This window comes from Mustela lutreola, chromosome 6, assembly GCF_030435805.1.
Source record: "Mustela lutreola isolate mMusLut2 chromosome 6, mMusLut2.pri, whole genome shotgun sequence".
Taxonomy (NCBI): Eukaryota; Metazoa; Chordata; class Mammalia; order Carnivora; family Mustelidae; genus Mustela; species Mustela lutreola.
This window is the reverse complement of record NC_081295.1, coordinates 67,334,315-67,350,772: the sequence shown is the minus strand read 5'-3', so window position 1 is coordinate 67,350,772 and position 16,458 is coordinate 67,334,315. Positions and strand designations below refer to the sequence as shown.

Here is a 16,458-nt window from a genome sequence, read left to right as displayed (position 1 = left end):
AACAGATTTTGCTCCAACTGTAAAGCTTCAGAAAGCTAAACTCATAATTTCCACAGTCTGAGGGAGAGGAAGGGGCTTCTCTGTGCTGAGCTGACCTGAGTCTACAGTCACATATGCACACATTTGGAAGCAGGACAATCAGGAGGATTGGGTTTGATAAACTTTTGCCATCAAACTATGGCTTAAATGCTAGATGAGCAGAGTCTAAACAGAGGAGTTCTGAAATGATACTCTGCTACTCACTGGAATAAATAACTCGTCCTTGAACTTGGAACCCTCTAAAGCATGGGAAAAGGTTAAAGTCATGTGAAAATGAAGTGTTTTTTGCTTTACAGATCCTTGCTGAAGAAGGTGATATTTTATCTAAATGACTAGGCCATGTCTAAGGTTCTTTCCAATTTGAGGATTTTATGTCCAGCCATATGTCTATTTTCAGGAAACTTATCAGTCTTGCGTCTGGGGAACCAGATAACGGTTGACAGTGAATAATGCACTTTGTGGTCCAGAAAGAAAAAAACAAGCTATAGGTCCAGTGAAGTAAGAGACAGTAACAGCAATGACAAAATAAAATATATTCTTTCAGCCCATGGTTTGTAAGCCCTAAATAGAGCAGGGCTATCTGTGTTCAGATGTGTCTAAATGACATCATTCTTTCTACAAGTAAGAAGAGCTAACATAAGTTGACCCCAAGCTATATGCTGGATATAGTTCTGAGTACATTTACCTGCATTCTTTCCTTAAACCCTCACAAAACTCTGTGATCTACTATAAATATCCCATTTTTTGCAGGTGAAAGAAGGGGAAGTGCAGAAGGGTGAAACCGTTTGTCCAAGTCACACCGGGTAACAAGCACTGAGGTTGGTGGCCAACTCCGGGGGCCCTTCTCAGGAGCTCAGCAACAACCACACCGGAAGGTGAACTGCTGAGCCATTTCCTGTTGCTCTGCACATGCTCACTGGAAAGCCTGGCCAATGGGCTTGCTGGTTAGCTGTCATGTGAGTGGGCCCAATTGACTGAAAGAGATGTGGTTCAGGAAACCCAGGATGATTATGGCTACCCAATCTATGATAGAGGAAATTAATACCAAGTCTGGGATTTTGAAACATTTGAGTTGCAGAAATAGGGTCAGTCCAAACCCCATCAAGTGCAAAGTCCTTATGATTGTAGTTCTTGGTCCTTCCAAAGCCTAGCTCTGCTCTGGTGCCATTGATGGCTTTAGGTAACTCTGGAATTCCTCACTCTTGGGTATGATGACCTTACTACTGAGATAGCTACCTTTCTGTGGTTAGAACCTGAGTAAATAAGGTTAATCCACTTACAGGATTTTCACATATCCATAGATTTTTACCAAATGGTTTATCTTCAATGGCAAGAGGCAAAGTCTACACTGGCTAGCATGTATCAGATAGAAAGTTTCCGTGTAAGCAGATCCTGTTTAACTTGTATCACATTTTTCTGTTTTGTTAGATAATGCCATACTTTGAGGGGTGAAGCAACTGTTTTCTAGATATAAATATGAGACCATTTTGCTTTTTAAGAAAAAAAGTCTAAAAATTATGTTTTTTCACTTTTTAAAATCTATGTAATGAAGTCCTCCCTCTCCTTATATTAATTCAATGATCTAATTTTACGTATTCTCTGAAATACTGAAATATTTCTGTAGTCCATATGTTTTTAAACTGTGAATCATTTTGTTTCTACATTTGGTACATAAACTATTACTGCTCCTGAATACATATGAATCTGCCACTTTTTGGTGATTTCTACATCCCCAGAAATTTGGGCTGAATTTTAAAATGTAATGACTCATTAGAAAATATAAAGAAACAAAGAATAATCCTGAAAAACAGAAGAAAAAAATCATTTCTTCTTCCCTCTGGAAAAAATTTTCACAATAATGATTTCTTGGTCTTTAATTTTTAGCTTGAAAGAAATAGAGACATTTTGAACATCCCAAGGGAAAAATTACATTTTCTTGTGAAAAGGTGACTTTAAATCAAAGCCCAGAGAGAATATCAGAGGGTTCCATTTTCGCACCTGGCAAATCAAGTGCCCAGTTAAAATCATGGCCTTTGCAAAAAGAAACCTTATTGTTTAACCACTTCATTATCCGACTTCCTCTAAGCAAAGAGCATTATCTGTGTAGCCAGTATGAGGACTGGGAAAAATGCCCATTTTGAAAGAGTGGAGAACTCATCTTACCTTGATATTCTAATGTAAGAGATCGTTACAGGCCACTGCAGGACCAGCAATTGAGAAACAAAGGTGTGCAAAAAAACAACTCGAGTTTCAAAGCCTAAAAACAAAGAAAATAAGAAAGAGCCTAAACTTGTGTAGCCTGTTTGCCTATTGTCAGGACAAATGCTGGGAATGTGCGCGAGTCCAGTCCAATGAAAACAAACGTGGGCGGGAGGATTACGCGTGATTAATTTTCTTCCTTTCTCTATTTTCCATTTCTTTCCCATGATGAGATGCCACTTCTATATTATGTTCAAAAAAACTTTTTTAAAATTACTTTTGTTTCTCCAGCTACCATAGCTGTGCGAGGCAACTGAGCGAGCCGGTCCTGGCTTCCGATAGTCATGCAAAAAGACGGTGAGTATGAAATATCCAGACAATCCCACCAGATTTCAGGGTGCGCTGACCCTCAGTAAACCTTTATTTCAAAACAAAATAATTTTAAAATTTGGCATCTCTTTCTATCAGTGTGGACTAATTACCCCTAATAGTTAACTCTACTTAAACTGTGTATCTAGGGACTATACATTAAGTCAAATAAGTAAAATACTCTGATGATGACTAGCTTTGAATGGAAATATGCCATTCACTGTAATATATTTGCTGTAGGAAATGATGGAATGATATCACAATTATTTCAGGAGGTGGTAAAAGTTCCCATAACAAAATTCTTGCTGTGACTAGAACACTGCCTTTGCAAAGGACCATGTATAGGCTCACATGTTTGCATGTTGCAGAGGATGGCTAAAAACTGCTTTAGTTGGTGTTTACACTTAATAGAATTGAAGGCATTTAGGAAAAGTTTTAGTTGAAATCCTGATATCCCGAAGAACAAAGGACACGGGGCAGTGTAGAATCCACAGCAGAAATCATTGCATCCTTCAGATTCAAATTCTAAGAAATCTAATAGACAAGAAGGATGTTTAAATTCATAAACCTGAGGGGTCTACATCTTAAAGAACACAGACTCTAGTTAAGACACATCAGAGTCAAACTGACAAAAACCAAAGATTAAAAAAATTAAAGCAGGCAGTGGAAGGTGACATATTATATTAAGGTATTTTGAACTTATGGATTAGAAGAATTAATATCATCAGAATGTCCCTCCTACACCAAGCAATACATAGATCCAATACAGTTCCTGTCAAAATACCAACAGTATTTTTCACAGAACCAGACCAACTAATCCTAAAATTTGTATGGAACTTATGGAAGCTAAATGTGAGACCTGAAACCGTAAAACTCCTTAAAGAAAACAGGGGCAGAATCTCTTGGACATCAGCCTTAGCAATATTATCAATGTCTCTAGAGGCAAGGGAAACAAAAACAAAAATAAACTATTAGGACTACACCAAAATAAAAAGCTTTTGCACAGCATAGGAAGCCATCAACATAACAACGAAGTGGGAGAAGATATGTGAAATAACATATCTGATAAAAGGTTAGTATCCAAAATACTTACACAACTCAACACCAAAAAACTGAATGATATGATTTAAAAATGGACAGCGAACTTGAATAGACATTTTTCCAAAGAAGAACTAGAGATGGCCAACATACACTTGAAAAGATAGTCAACATCACTAATCATCATGTGAAAATACAAAGGAAAACTGCAATCACCTTACATCTGTCAGGGTGGATAAAATCAAAACACAAGAAATAATGAGCGTTGACGAGGATGTGGAGAAAAAGGAACCCTCTTGAACTGTTGGTGGGAATGCAAACTGGTGCAGCCACTCTGGAAACAGTATGAAGATTCCTCAAAAAATTTAAAATAAAAATACCATTCAATTCAGTAATTCCACTACTAGATATTTACCAAAGAAAACACAAACACTTGCTTGAAAATATATAGGCATTCATAAAATGTTTATTGCAGCATTATTTATGATAACCAGGATATGGAAGCAACCTAAGTGTCCATCCCTAGATGGATGGATAAAAATGATGCGGTATACATATTCTTTTTAATGACTGAATAATATCCCATTGTATAGCTATACATAGGTATAGATATAAACATTCCAAACAACAACAACAACAACAACAACAAAAACCCCACAGATTTTCAGATAGGATTTAAAAGGAAAACCTAACTATAAGACATGTATATGAGAAGCACTTTAACTGTAAGACACAGACAGGTAAGTTGAAAGTATATGGATAGTAAAGATATACCATGTGAAGATTAGGCTTGAGAAGGCTGGCTTGGCTATATTAATATCAGGAAAAAAACCAAAAAAATAAAAACGCCAGACTTTTAACAAAACCTTTTACCAGAGATAAAGTGGGATATGATCAATTCATCCAAAAACTATAACTTATAAAAATTTATGGCTTAGTATCAGAGCTTTGAAATATATGAGATGAAAATTGATTGAATTAAAGATAATTTAAATTAAAGATAATTTTAATTAAAAAATTAAAGATAATTCTACCCCATAGTTAGAGATCTTAATATCCTTGTGTTGGGATTTGACTGAACAGTGAACCCCTCTCCCTTCCCTCCAAAATCACTAGACATAGACCCTAGTCTTGGACTTGGTTACTGGAAAAGCTCTTTGCTAGATGAGCCACCTCAGAGGGAACACGGTATCTTTGTACCCCCACTGATGACACAAAAATAATTTTTAAAAAAGTTTTTTAAATGTGTAGATTTGAAGTATTTCTATTGCTATTTCTTTATATGTTCTGCATTAGTTTTTCTCTTTTTTTCTTTTTTTCAAGATTTTATTTATTTATTTGAGAGAAGAGAGAGAGAGAGAGAGAGAGAGAGAACACGAGCAAGGCAGGAAGGGCAGAGGAGAGGGAGAGGGAGAGGGAGAAGCAGACATACCGCTGAGCAGGGAGCCTGATGTGGAACTTGATCCCAGGACCCCTGAGATCATGACCTGAACCGACAGAGCTACCCAGGCAGCCCTTCACTTGCATTAGTTTTTCTTGTAGCATAATTTTTCCAGCTCCAGAAAGTGCCTGAACACTATTTTCTGTACAGATTTCCTTCCTATTCCAGCCTCTACATAATTTTAGGAACCATTTTTATTATTTAATTGTGATGTCTTGTTCTACATAGCTTCTTTACAACACATGTGCGGCGGGTCTTAGTGGCATTAGCCAGTGGATGGCTTGTTTATTCTGTGCTTGTATTACTAATGGACCAAAATGATAGCATAAATAGGCCAATTCACTTTCATGCTTTTCATCTCTGTTCAAAAGGCAGAAAACAAGACAATCATTTTTTTTGACAGAGGAAATTGATAGTAAGTTTAGACTCTAAGACTTGTCTTTGAAAAAAGGCATGAGAGGGTTTTGTACTTCCTTCTTAGGCTCCCCTCCAGCTTCTGCTAATGGGCATAGTCTCTGACTCTCTTTTATAAAGGAAAGATTAAAGCAGGGACTTAGCCCACGTTGGTTCTCATAAGACAGCTTCTTCTGAGGAAGCATGTTATAGAACTGGGCCAGCAGGCTCTCCGACCTACTCCCAGTTCTGGTATTTTCTGGTCATGAGCGTTAGCTCTGTCAGCCAGCCTCTTTCAGGGTCTGATTTTTATCTCTCACACAGGGACAGGTGGATAGGCTGCCCCTCCTGTTTCACAGGGTTGCCAAAAACACATGAATTCTTGTGAATGAGCTTCATAAAGCCGTGAGGCCTAATACAAATATGAGGTATTATCTCTCCTACTCTACTACTGCTCTCTATTGAATTAGATCCTATTTTAATTAGAAAAGGTGAAAGCTCTGGTAACACTCTCTTAGATATTTTAGCTCCTTTGGCTTAAGTTTCTCTTTTTATTTGTAGTTGGATCTTTACCTCTCACAATTAGGCCTTATGTCTCAGCTGTGAATAAAGGAAAAAAATGCCTTGCATTTCCATACCATACTCTTTTTCTGAGAGTGATTTTTAATTACACAACCTGAAGCAAATTCTCTCTGATCTCACAAAGTGACATTCTTCTGATTCTGACTAGGTTTATACCCCTGGATAGAAGTCATGCCTACCCTCCGCTAAGTATTCTCAAGTGTGACTCCCCCTGGGTTTTTTAATCTACTTCTTCCTCTAGAAGAGAAACTTCCAGTATTTGGCCACCTTATCCTTTACCTCCGTCCTCCAGTCCAGGAAAGAGACTCATTCCTCTGTTGCCCCTAATGCCTGAAGATACTTCACACTCTATAAAGTTATGCCTGATCATATATATGCTTTACATACTAAAACATAAGATAAAATTAAGGGACTTGTATTTTATATACATGTACCTGTGTACATATAATATATATATATATATATATATATATATATATATATAATTGATTGTGAAGTATAGTCAAGTGTTAGACTAGGTATAAACAAACAAACAAACAAACAAGCAAAACACAGTTTCCCCCCAAACCTTGCCTCTGCGTACTTCTTTACTACAAATGCTTCCTGTACATCCCAGGGTGAGAGTGTATTTTTCCAATAATACCTGAATCATCATTAGTCCAGAAGGTTCTTGGGTCAGGCTTGGTCAGGATGCTGGCATGATTACATGGCTCTTTCGCCTTGAAAACAAGGAGAAAAGAAGAGATGTGAAAATGGATTCACTGTTTCATCTGTTTCCAACCTACAGTTCTATAGGCAAGATTCCAAGGCTGAAGCTAGTGCATATGGCAGCTCCTGGCCAGTTGGGATTGTGGGTAACCCTTGACCTGACAGAGTTTCACTGCCAGGACTCATGGCTAGATAACCACATGGGAGCTGGAGTTCAGCTTCCGATAGCTCCCTTATCCCATGCTTTTTGCAGTGTGCAAACTATACAGCTGTACACAGAGGCCTTGTAAGATTAGCAATGTATTAATGTAAAGACACTTACCACATGAAATGTGTTTTGGACTTCTACATAATAGAGAAGGTACTTTTAGCATATATACTTGGGAAAATACACAATAAGGGAGAATTATTTTTAATTCAGTGGCACCTTAAAATAAATTCTTTTGAAACTAACACCACACTATATGTTAACAAATGAGAACTTAATTAAAAACTTGAAACAAAGAAATAAAATGAATTCTTATTTTATAATCGTAACAGAATCTATATTTTTAAAATACTAGCATATATATATGTGTGTATATATATATATATATATATATATATATATATATATATTTCATTCAACCTAACGTCTCTGCCTAGGGCATATCCAAATAATAGATTCCTCACAACAATTTCTAGGGAATAGCACTAATCTTTTTTTTTGGGTGCAACTTCACACTCATGTGATGTGTGGCTTTCAAAAATAGTTTCAGTTAGGGAAATAGAAATCTTAGGGTAAGAAGGACATTCAATTTAGAGGATGTCTTTTGTATCTATAGATGTTTATATTATTTTAGTGTTTATTATAGATTTTATATTATTGTATATAGAAGATATATTTTATATCTAAATTTGATTACTCGTGAAAAGTCCCTATGATTATTTCATGGATGAATTCCTTCCATTGCAGCAACAATCAAAATACTCAAAAATGTCACTTAATACTTTGCTTAGGTCTGCTGAACTTTCCTTTCCATAGCAGGTCTTTACTTTAAAAGAAGCAATGAGGGGCGCCTGGGTGGCTCAGTGGGTTAAGCCGCTGCCTTCGGCTCAGGTCATGATCTCAGAGTCCTGGGATCGAGTCCGGCATCGGGCTCTCTGCTCAGCGGAGAGCCTGCTTCCCTCTCTCTCTCTGGCTGCCTCTCCGTCTACTTGTGATTTCTCTCTGTCAAATTAATAAATAAAATCTTTAAAAAAAAATAAATAAAAGAAGCAATGAATCAATTTGCAACCTGGCACAGGCTCCTTCTCTTGGTGGAAACTACTAGCAAAGAACGTGTAGAAACCAGGATCCCAGAGAATTATTTGCACCCTTATGCTCACTGCAGCATCATTTACAACAACCAGGAGATAAAAACAACCCACAAGGCTATAGAAAGACGAATGGATCAAGAAAATGTGGTATAATACCTACAATGAAATATTATTCTGCCTTAAAAAAGAAGGAAATCCCACCATCCACAACAAGGCGAATTAACCTAGGCTAAGGGACATAAGCCAAACAGAGAGGAACAAATACTACATGATACTACTTCTAAGAGCTATCTAAACATGCAAAATCAGAGAGTAGAATGGTGCTTGCCAGGGGCTGGCTAGAAGGAGGAAGAGAAGGAAGTGGGTATAAAGTTTCAGTTACATGAGATAATTAATTTCTAGAGATCTGTTGAACAGCATTGTGCCTAAAGTTGGTATTACTGTAATATACACTGAAAAGATCTGTAAATAGGGGAGATTTCATGGTAATTGTTCTTACCACACACACAAAAATTAAGGGATCAGTCACCCTCCTACACCTGTGAATAGATCAGATAGGTACATAAAATATTTGATGAATAAAAATGGAAGGAGTCTACATTTTATTCATGGAGTTTTCTGGTAGTGTAATGTGTTTTTAATTGATAGGAAATATGATTCCAGAAGTTAAATTGTGGTAAAAAAAAGAAAAATCATGAAAATTTAGATCTCCAGGAAAAATAAGAAGAATGTATGGACCACATGACATTCTGAGCAGCAATGCAAAAATCCCTCCAACTTCACTAAGAGGCCTCAATATAAATTCCTTCGAAGGGATAGCGTAGTCCATTAAAATACTGCTCCAATTGTTAGAAAGTTCTTTACAGGTTGAATTGAAATCTGGATCCTTGAAACTTTGCTCACTTGTTCTAGTTCACCATTGAGCTGCCTAGAATATCTGCTCTCCTTGGGAAATGATTTCCTCAAATATTTCAGAGTAGTCATTCTGTCTCATCCAGGCCTTCCATTTCCAGGGTGGCAGGCCTCTTTTTTGCCTCTCTTCGTCATGATATTTAAGTCTCTTTACTGAGGTAAAAACTTCAAGCACACAAAAAAGTAAACAGTATAATAACCACTTATGTACCCATCATACAGCTTTTAACAGTTTTCAACACTTTATCATTTTACCAGTCTTAGTTCATCTATTCCCCTCTTTTTTAGGCTGGAATATTGTGAAGCAAATACCAGACATCGTGACACTTCAGTTGCAATTTCTTTAGAATGTTTTTAAGTAATGACTTTTTTCCCCCCTATAACCACATGCCATTACCACAACCGACAATTCAAACCATAATTAGATTTATTAAAATTTAATGAAGCCTGTTAAAGTTTATTTAATAAATGGCAGCATAAACATTCTCAAAAAACAAAATGATCTCTTGCACTGTTTTGCATACAGAGCAACTTGGAACTGACGATTTAGAAAGAGATCCTTTAAAACTGTGAATTCAACAAAGTTGATGGGACTTAGTCACACTTATTTAAATCCTTACAGGTTTTGGGGGGAGGTTGTCTTAAAAAAAATATGTTTTTCTCATAGAAGAGGTACCATCTTTCAACTTATTTCTAATACGTCCCTGGAGGGAAAGGAGGGAAAATCTCCTTGCCTAATAGAATAGAAAGTTTTAGAGTGAAGGTGAAGGAAAGAGGATTACTTCTAGAAGGTCATTGCTGAATGCTTATTCCCTAGAGTTTTGAGATCTAGAAGTACTTTCGTAAGTTACTATAACATTAGAACATTAGAAAGATAAGGGCAGTTGACTAAGGATAGAAGTAGTTTAACACTAAAAGGTAGGGTGCTTCAGATTAACACATCTAGGAAGATGTCAGATGTTCAGAAATTTTGAACAAGCTCTGGGAAATGAACCTGTGAATAAATCATTAGATATTCCACTGATATGAGAAATGAGCCAAATCTTAATTTTACAAAATGCCTTCAATTAATGACAAGTTGTAATATCCATAGGGTTGCCAGAAAGGAAACAATTATGGTCACCTTTCCTCATTCCATCTTATCCCGATTTGAAGAACATTGCTCCACAATAAATACATATACATGCATATATGAATAATTTAAAAATCACTTGTGGTGATGACATAGGAAAAATTAATAAGAATGTATAGATTTGTCCCTGATTTACTTTAGACTTATTTGTAATTTGTGTATGACTTTTTATGATTTTAGCAGTATGCTACTAAAGTATGCAGTATACTTTACTGCTAAAGTCATTAATTCTCCCTGAAATACAATAGAAACTCTCAACATGTTTGTTTGTTCTTAACCAGGGAAGTTGCGTCTCTCCCAACTCAGGTTACATGATGTTCAAAAGTAAGCAAGAACACTTTATATCTAGGGATATAAGTTTTTGCTTCTTAAATTGCTTTAGTGAGGCTTTAGAAAATGTCCTCTAGATACTATCACAGGATATAAAGTCATTCTGCAAATATTAAATTTAAATTCAGTTCTGTGTACCCAGGGGAAGAAAAGTCTTCCTAATTTTTTTTTCTCTCAGATGGCTTTATTATATCCAACAAGTATTTATTAAGCTTTTGTTGAAGACCAAGGGGCTACCCTGATTGTTATAAGGGCACAATGGAAATGCATTGATCACTAGGTCCTTACCTTGTGATTTTGGTAACAGGACATAAACATCTACAAAGATGTCTATGGAACCTCATATTAAGTTCCTCTAAATCCAACATGAAGAATGTTGTATAGCTATTAAATTTTGTCCACTTTTAAAAAAGGAATGAATAGTGTGGGCAAAGTTGTTGAGCAAGGCTTTAAGGTACAGGGAGGACTTGAGCAGGTTTGGAAAATACTGGCAACACTGGATTGGTGGACAGGCAGTAGAAAAGCATGCAGGGTGGGAGGGGAAATTACAAACAAAGGTGTGGGAGCAAAACTTAATAAGGCATGGTTAGGCAACTCTTGGTGGAACTACCTCATGGGAATAGAAAGCTCATGGGAGAAATGACTGGAAACTAGGTAGAAGCCAGATGGTGAAATGCTTTGAATGTCAATGAATCCTTCACTCTGAGGGAATTCAAGAGCCTTAGCAGTTTGTATGAAAGACCAGAGTCACAAAGGACCAAAGCTGAGGAGATCAGGAAGCTGCTGTGCTGTCAGGGAAACACTGAGGAAGAGCACAATGAGCGAGGGCACTGTGAAAATCGGAAGGGAGGGATGGCTATGAAGGGCAGCTGTAATGATTTTGTAAAATTTGAGGGGTGACCAGAAATTGGGAAAGAGGGAGGAGTCCTAAATATTTCAGAGATTTGGAATTTGGGGACCAAGAAGAATGGTCAGCTGTGGCCATGACTGTCCATAGTCCCCGGCAGCTAAAGAAATCACTCTACCCTGTGCCTCAGAAAACATGGCGGGCTTGTGGAGCATACTTAGGGCCTGGTTCATGTGCTGTATCTACAGTCCTTCTGGTGGCACTTGCTTCATCTCTGACCTACCCAGACCATATAATCTTTGGGTGTTTAGTGGAGACACTTACACAGTTGTAAATGGGGGTAGGTAGGTGTGGGTTCTCAAGTCTCCAACTTTGGGCTAATCCTCCACATTGCTCATGGCAGGATGAGAATTCATCCACGCTATTTCACTACAACAAACATCTCACACTCTGTGTATCTGGTATCACTAACCTGACAGTGTACACAAGGACAGCAAGAGTCTTGTCAAGAGATTCGTCAAAGAATTTCAACAGAGATCCTAAGTTTTACAGTTCTGAAAGAACTAATGATTTATCATAATTCAGCAGCTTAACATTAATTACATTCATATGACATGGAACATAGGGACTAATCTTGGCTCCTGAGAACATTGTGATTCCAATCAAGTAGACAAATGTTCTTCTTTTGGAGGCTTTATTTCACTTGCATTTTTGTTGATTTTTTAATATTTTTTGGTTTGGTCTTTATGACTGTGAATTGCTTAAGACAATTTGTCATCCAACCCACTTTGCTTATTTATGTTTCCTGCTGGCCCAGCAAGTATTTCAGTTTCAACCTCTGGTCTACATAAAATCAAGATGTCCAGGGTAAACCTCTATTAAATCACATGTTAGTAGAGTTGAAAGGATCAGAGATGTGGGGAGCTGTAAGAGATCTTTTGTCACCTTCCTTCTTGCTTCATAGATGAAGATATTGAGGACTAGTGGGGAGCATAGCATAAGTGAGTGACTGATGGAGGGACAGAGTCCGAGTCTTGACATTTCAAGATGTCTGTTGAGAACTGATGTTGGCTTCTTAAAACTTGGATTTCTCCTCAATTTTGAAATTAATTCAATTATACATTTAATTGAATGAATATTTATGGAAAACATATTGAATGGTAAGGACAATGCCCGAATAGCTGGGAACCAGATGGATGTGCCCCTGCCCTTGCAGAACTAGTTTCCTAATGCCAGCTGTTGAGAAGAGCACCATGGCAGCAATAAACAGGAAGACTTGAGTAGGGAATCAGGTAATATGTGGTCACTTTATTTTTTTTTAATTTTTTAAAGATTTATTTATTACTGAGAATGAGGGGGAGAGAGAGAGAGAGAGAGAGAGAGAGAGTGCAAATGCAGGGGGGAAGAGCAGAGGGAGAGAGAGAGAATCTCAAGTAGACTCCCTGCTGAGTGCCAAGCCATAGGTGAGACTCAATCTCAGAACCCTGAGATCATGACTGGAGCCAAAACCAAGAGTTGGACACTTAACTGACTGAGTCACCCAGGCACCCCAATATGCGGTCATTTTAGAAGCTTTAAAGGATCCTATCTTCCTACAAATTTTTCAGTAACAGCATCAGAACCAACAATCACACATCTTCATTTGTAAGTTAAAACAAAAAGCAAAGAAGACACTCAGAGTTGGTTTGACTCACATCCAGGTCAAACCTTTATATAATCTGTACCAAAGCATATAACTACATTCTTAAGTAGAAATTATTTGGAGGAATGGTGTTTGTAGCTTGTGCCTGGCCCAGAAAAGGTAATCACTGCATGTTCACTGACTACATCATCGGTTTGGTAGGATTCAAAAGATGGTACAGGGGCCAGCGTTAGTTAATGTATCACAGAATAATCATATTTTGTGGGTAGAATGGATTTAACACATGACTTAGTTTAGCCTCCTTATTTAATGGATGGGAAAACAAATTCTGAAAGGGGTAAAGTGACATACAGAAGGTCACACAGATAGCCAGAAGTTATTCATGTTGTTTGCAATACCTCCACTGTGGTTAAGAGATACTTCCTTGCATTTATTTTAGATCAAAGTTGGTAGAAATAACTGGATATGGCTGTTTAGAGCATGGGCTTTGGAGTCATATAGACCTGTAATAAAATATGGCCACCCCACACTTGGTTCTGTGTGTGACCCTGGCAATGTTACATAATCTCTTTTAGCCTTAGTCTTCTTATTGGATAAACTGTCAAAGTTAAAGTTAGGCTTAGGGTCAGGCTTAGGCTTAGTTTCCCGTAGGGCTTGATAATTGATAGGTTTTACTAGCCATGGTCATACAATTGAACATGTTAACAGGAGAATCCTGACAGACTGGAGGCTAGAAGAGATAGACTCTTTCAGCATTTGTTCTGTTAACTGAATTATCTATATACCGATAGTACCAGCAAAAAATAAGAAAGACTTCTTTCCAGGCATTGTGCTTGCTGAGCACTCTGACTAGAACTTTCATTTCTCAGGTATCTGCATAATTCTCATCTTCTCCAGGTATTTGCTCCAGTGAAGCCCTTCCTGACATCTTGTTTTGGAAATATCTTTCCCTTTCTGCTTTTTATTTCCCAATGGCACTTAATATATAATTGTCTCCTTCATTTTTTATGGTCTTTTATAAATTTCATGACTCCTGAGGATTGTTTGCACACCATAAGCGTTCAGCAAACATGGGCTAAATGATTGAATTATTAATCTCTAAACAATTAAAAATGAAGTCTGTAAGTCCCCTTCAATTTAAGTTATTAGAAATTAAAGGAGACAATTTTTATGCCAAAAGGTCATGGTTTAACACATGTTTTCATTCACATGTTTTCAAACACATGTTTGAACCCTCCTGAATTCCTGGTGTTGGAGTTCTGAAGTGGTTGAGAGTGGGGTTAACTCAGTAGTTGATGCTTCCAGAAATACATAGTAATGGAGGAAACTGGAGGCCTGTCTCACGGTAAAGCCAGGACCTGGCCTGATGTTTAGCTCCTGCCATTCCAATCAAACCATTTATTTTTCTTTGCATAAAGATGTAGAAAATTGCTTAGGCTCTACTGAGCTACCAATACATTCATTGGAGAAAGTTATTAATGATTGGCTCTATTTATCTTTCAGACTCTTATCTAAGACTATAACACCATAGGTGGGAAGAATAATCTTCAAAACTGTGCATAGATTCAGGCTCAATTCAATTTATCATTTGGATTTGTCCATGACGAGTCCGTGTCTAGTCCACTAGATTCTTCTTTCCCCTACTCATGCACATTGCTTTCCAGTTGTTCTCAAATGAGGCTACACATTGCAATAAAAAATAAAAATAAAATTAAAAAAAAAAAAAGAAACTTAAAAAATAAATACCAGTGCAGGACTCCATGCAAGGGGAGAGGGACTGGAGTACCACATAATCATAAACTCCTCAGGAATCTCTGTCATGCTGAAACCAACTTCTGTCAAACAGAAGTAACACTGATTAAGTCATATTTATCCACTGGGTATAGGGAAGAAACTAAGTATGGTGATTTCAGGATCACTGTAGCATATAAGGGTGACATAAGGGATGATTTCCAGGCCTAAGTTAAATGTTGAACAAACACCTAATCTTAGGTATTATGAGAAAAAGAGAAATGTGGGTTTTTTGGAGTATCTTTCAAGGCAAATGACAATGTTCTTTAGTATTTTTCTCTTTGAGCAAATCTCTACAAAGGTATTTGACAACGGGTGGGGGGGGGCAGAAATAGAAATCTGGATCTGGATTTTATGTAAGGTCCTAGGATAAAATGTTCCTACTGCTTTTCTATACAGAAGCTATGTCAGATTCAAGGCCAATGTGATTGTAATTTGCTCTTTGCTATAATTCTTGATGTTTAATTTTCTTTTAATAAAAAAGTCTGATATTCAATCTTCCAATAACATTTTAGCCAGAGTCTAAATTTTCAAATGCAATTGCCAACAAATGCATGGTTTCTTTTTCCCTCTGTGAATGGAATTAGACACCTCCATTTAACTACCTGCTGTTTTTCTCGTGCAGTGGGCTAACTATACAGTATTTAATGGTCTACAGGTCTAAAAATATTTCTTATATGCCTTGGCTTTCACAGAGTGCTTCTGCAAAACCAGTTAATAAAATGGCCATCCCAAGAGCCCAGAATGTTGAGTTAATTTTTTACAGAGGTTCCCAGATGTGCTGGAAGACTCACTTTTAGCAGATCCAGCCAACATTTTTTTTTTAAGATCTCATTTGACCTTTTTTTTTGTATCTGATATGAAACATATGTTAAAAAAATAGCTGATAATTATGAAATGTATCTTTTCCATAAACAAAAACAACATGAATAAATACATCTTTTACAAAGTTTAGAATGGCAGAGAAGGAAGGTTTTCATAGCAAAACTGTGTTAGCATTTAGCCAAGTTAGTCATACAACTTGACAATGATCCTTTATCCAACATGTCTTTGGTATTCAGTGGGTAGGTCATTAGGCCCATGGAGAAATGAGTAGGAAAATGTCCAGGGAATGAAAAACATCTATATAACATGTGGAGAAGTGGACAGTTTTTACTAAGCACTGAATTTCAGCTTTAAGAGGTGTAGGTTCTGATCCCAGCCAGAACACTTGAGGGAAGTAACTTCTGGGAAGTAAGCAGGTTAAGATCGTGGGCCTGTGAGTGTTCCAAGAAGATCCTGCATTAGCTGCTTCTCTGGGCAGGTATTTTCCATGTGCAGTTCACTTTTTTCTTTTCTTTCTGTCTCTATACTTTTTTCTACTTATTTTTTCAGTGGGCTCTAGAAAATCCTGAAGTGGCTTGAGTTTGGATTTTATCATTCAAGCATAATTGTGGATCAAGAGGTTGGTCAAGGATCAAACAGATGCTCCAGATCTTTAAAGGCATATAGGACCGTTCCTGAGGACTGAATGATGCTACCTTTAGTTGTCCTAAAAAAGCAAACAAATGCCACTGCAATCTGCTATTGAAGTTTTCCCTAGACCTAGAATTTAAAGTCTCACTATATTTCAGCAAATAATCACTAGTCATATTTTTATGGAGTGTTTACAATGGATCAGCATATTTATTATCTCATTACTCCATGAACCCTCTGAACAAACTCTGGGCATTCTTGCTGTCCATTCTTGGGAGGAG

General features: G+C 37.2%; 1 protein-coding gene across 2 annotated transcripts in view; it reads right to left on the bottom strand.

The window, feature by feature from the left end:
- The window catches only part of SGK1 (serum/glucocorticoid regulated kinase 1), a 110,010-nt gene that overhangs the window by 25,031 nt on the left and 68,521 nt on the right, over window positions 1–16,458 (bottom strand). For both annotated transcript variants that reach the window (XM_059177499.1, XM_059177498.1), the window contains exon 3: window positions 6,705–6,780. In XM_059177499.1, the coding sequence (XP_059033482.1) occupies window positions 6,705–6,780 (76 nt within the window). The remainder of the gene's footprint in view (window positions 1–6,704; window positions 6,781–16,458) is intronic.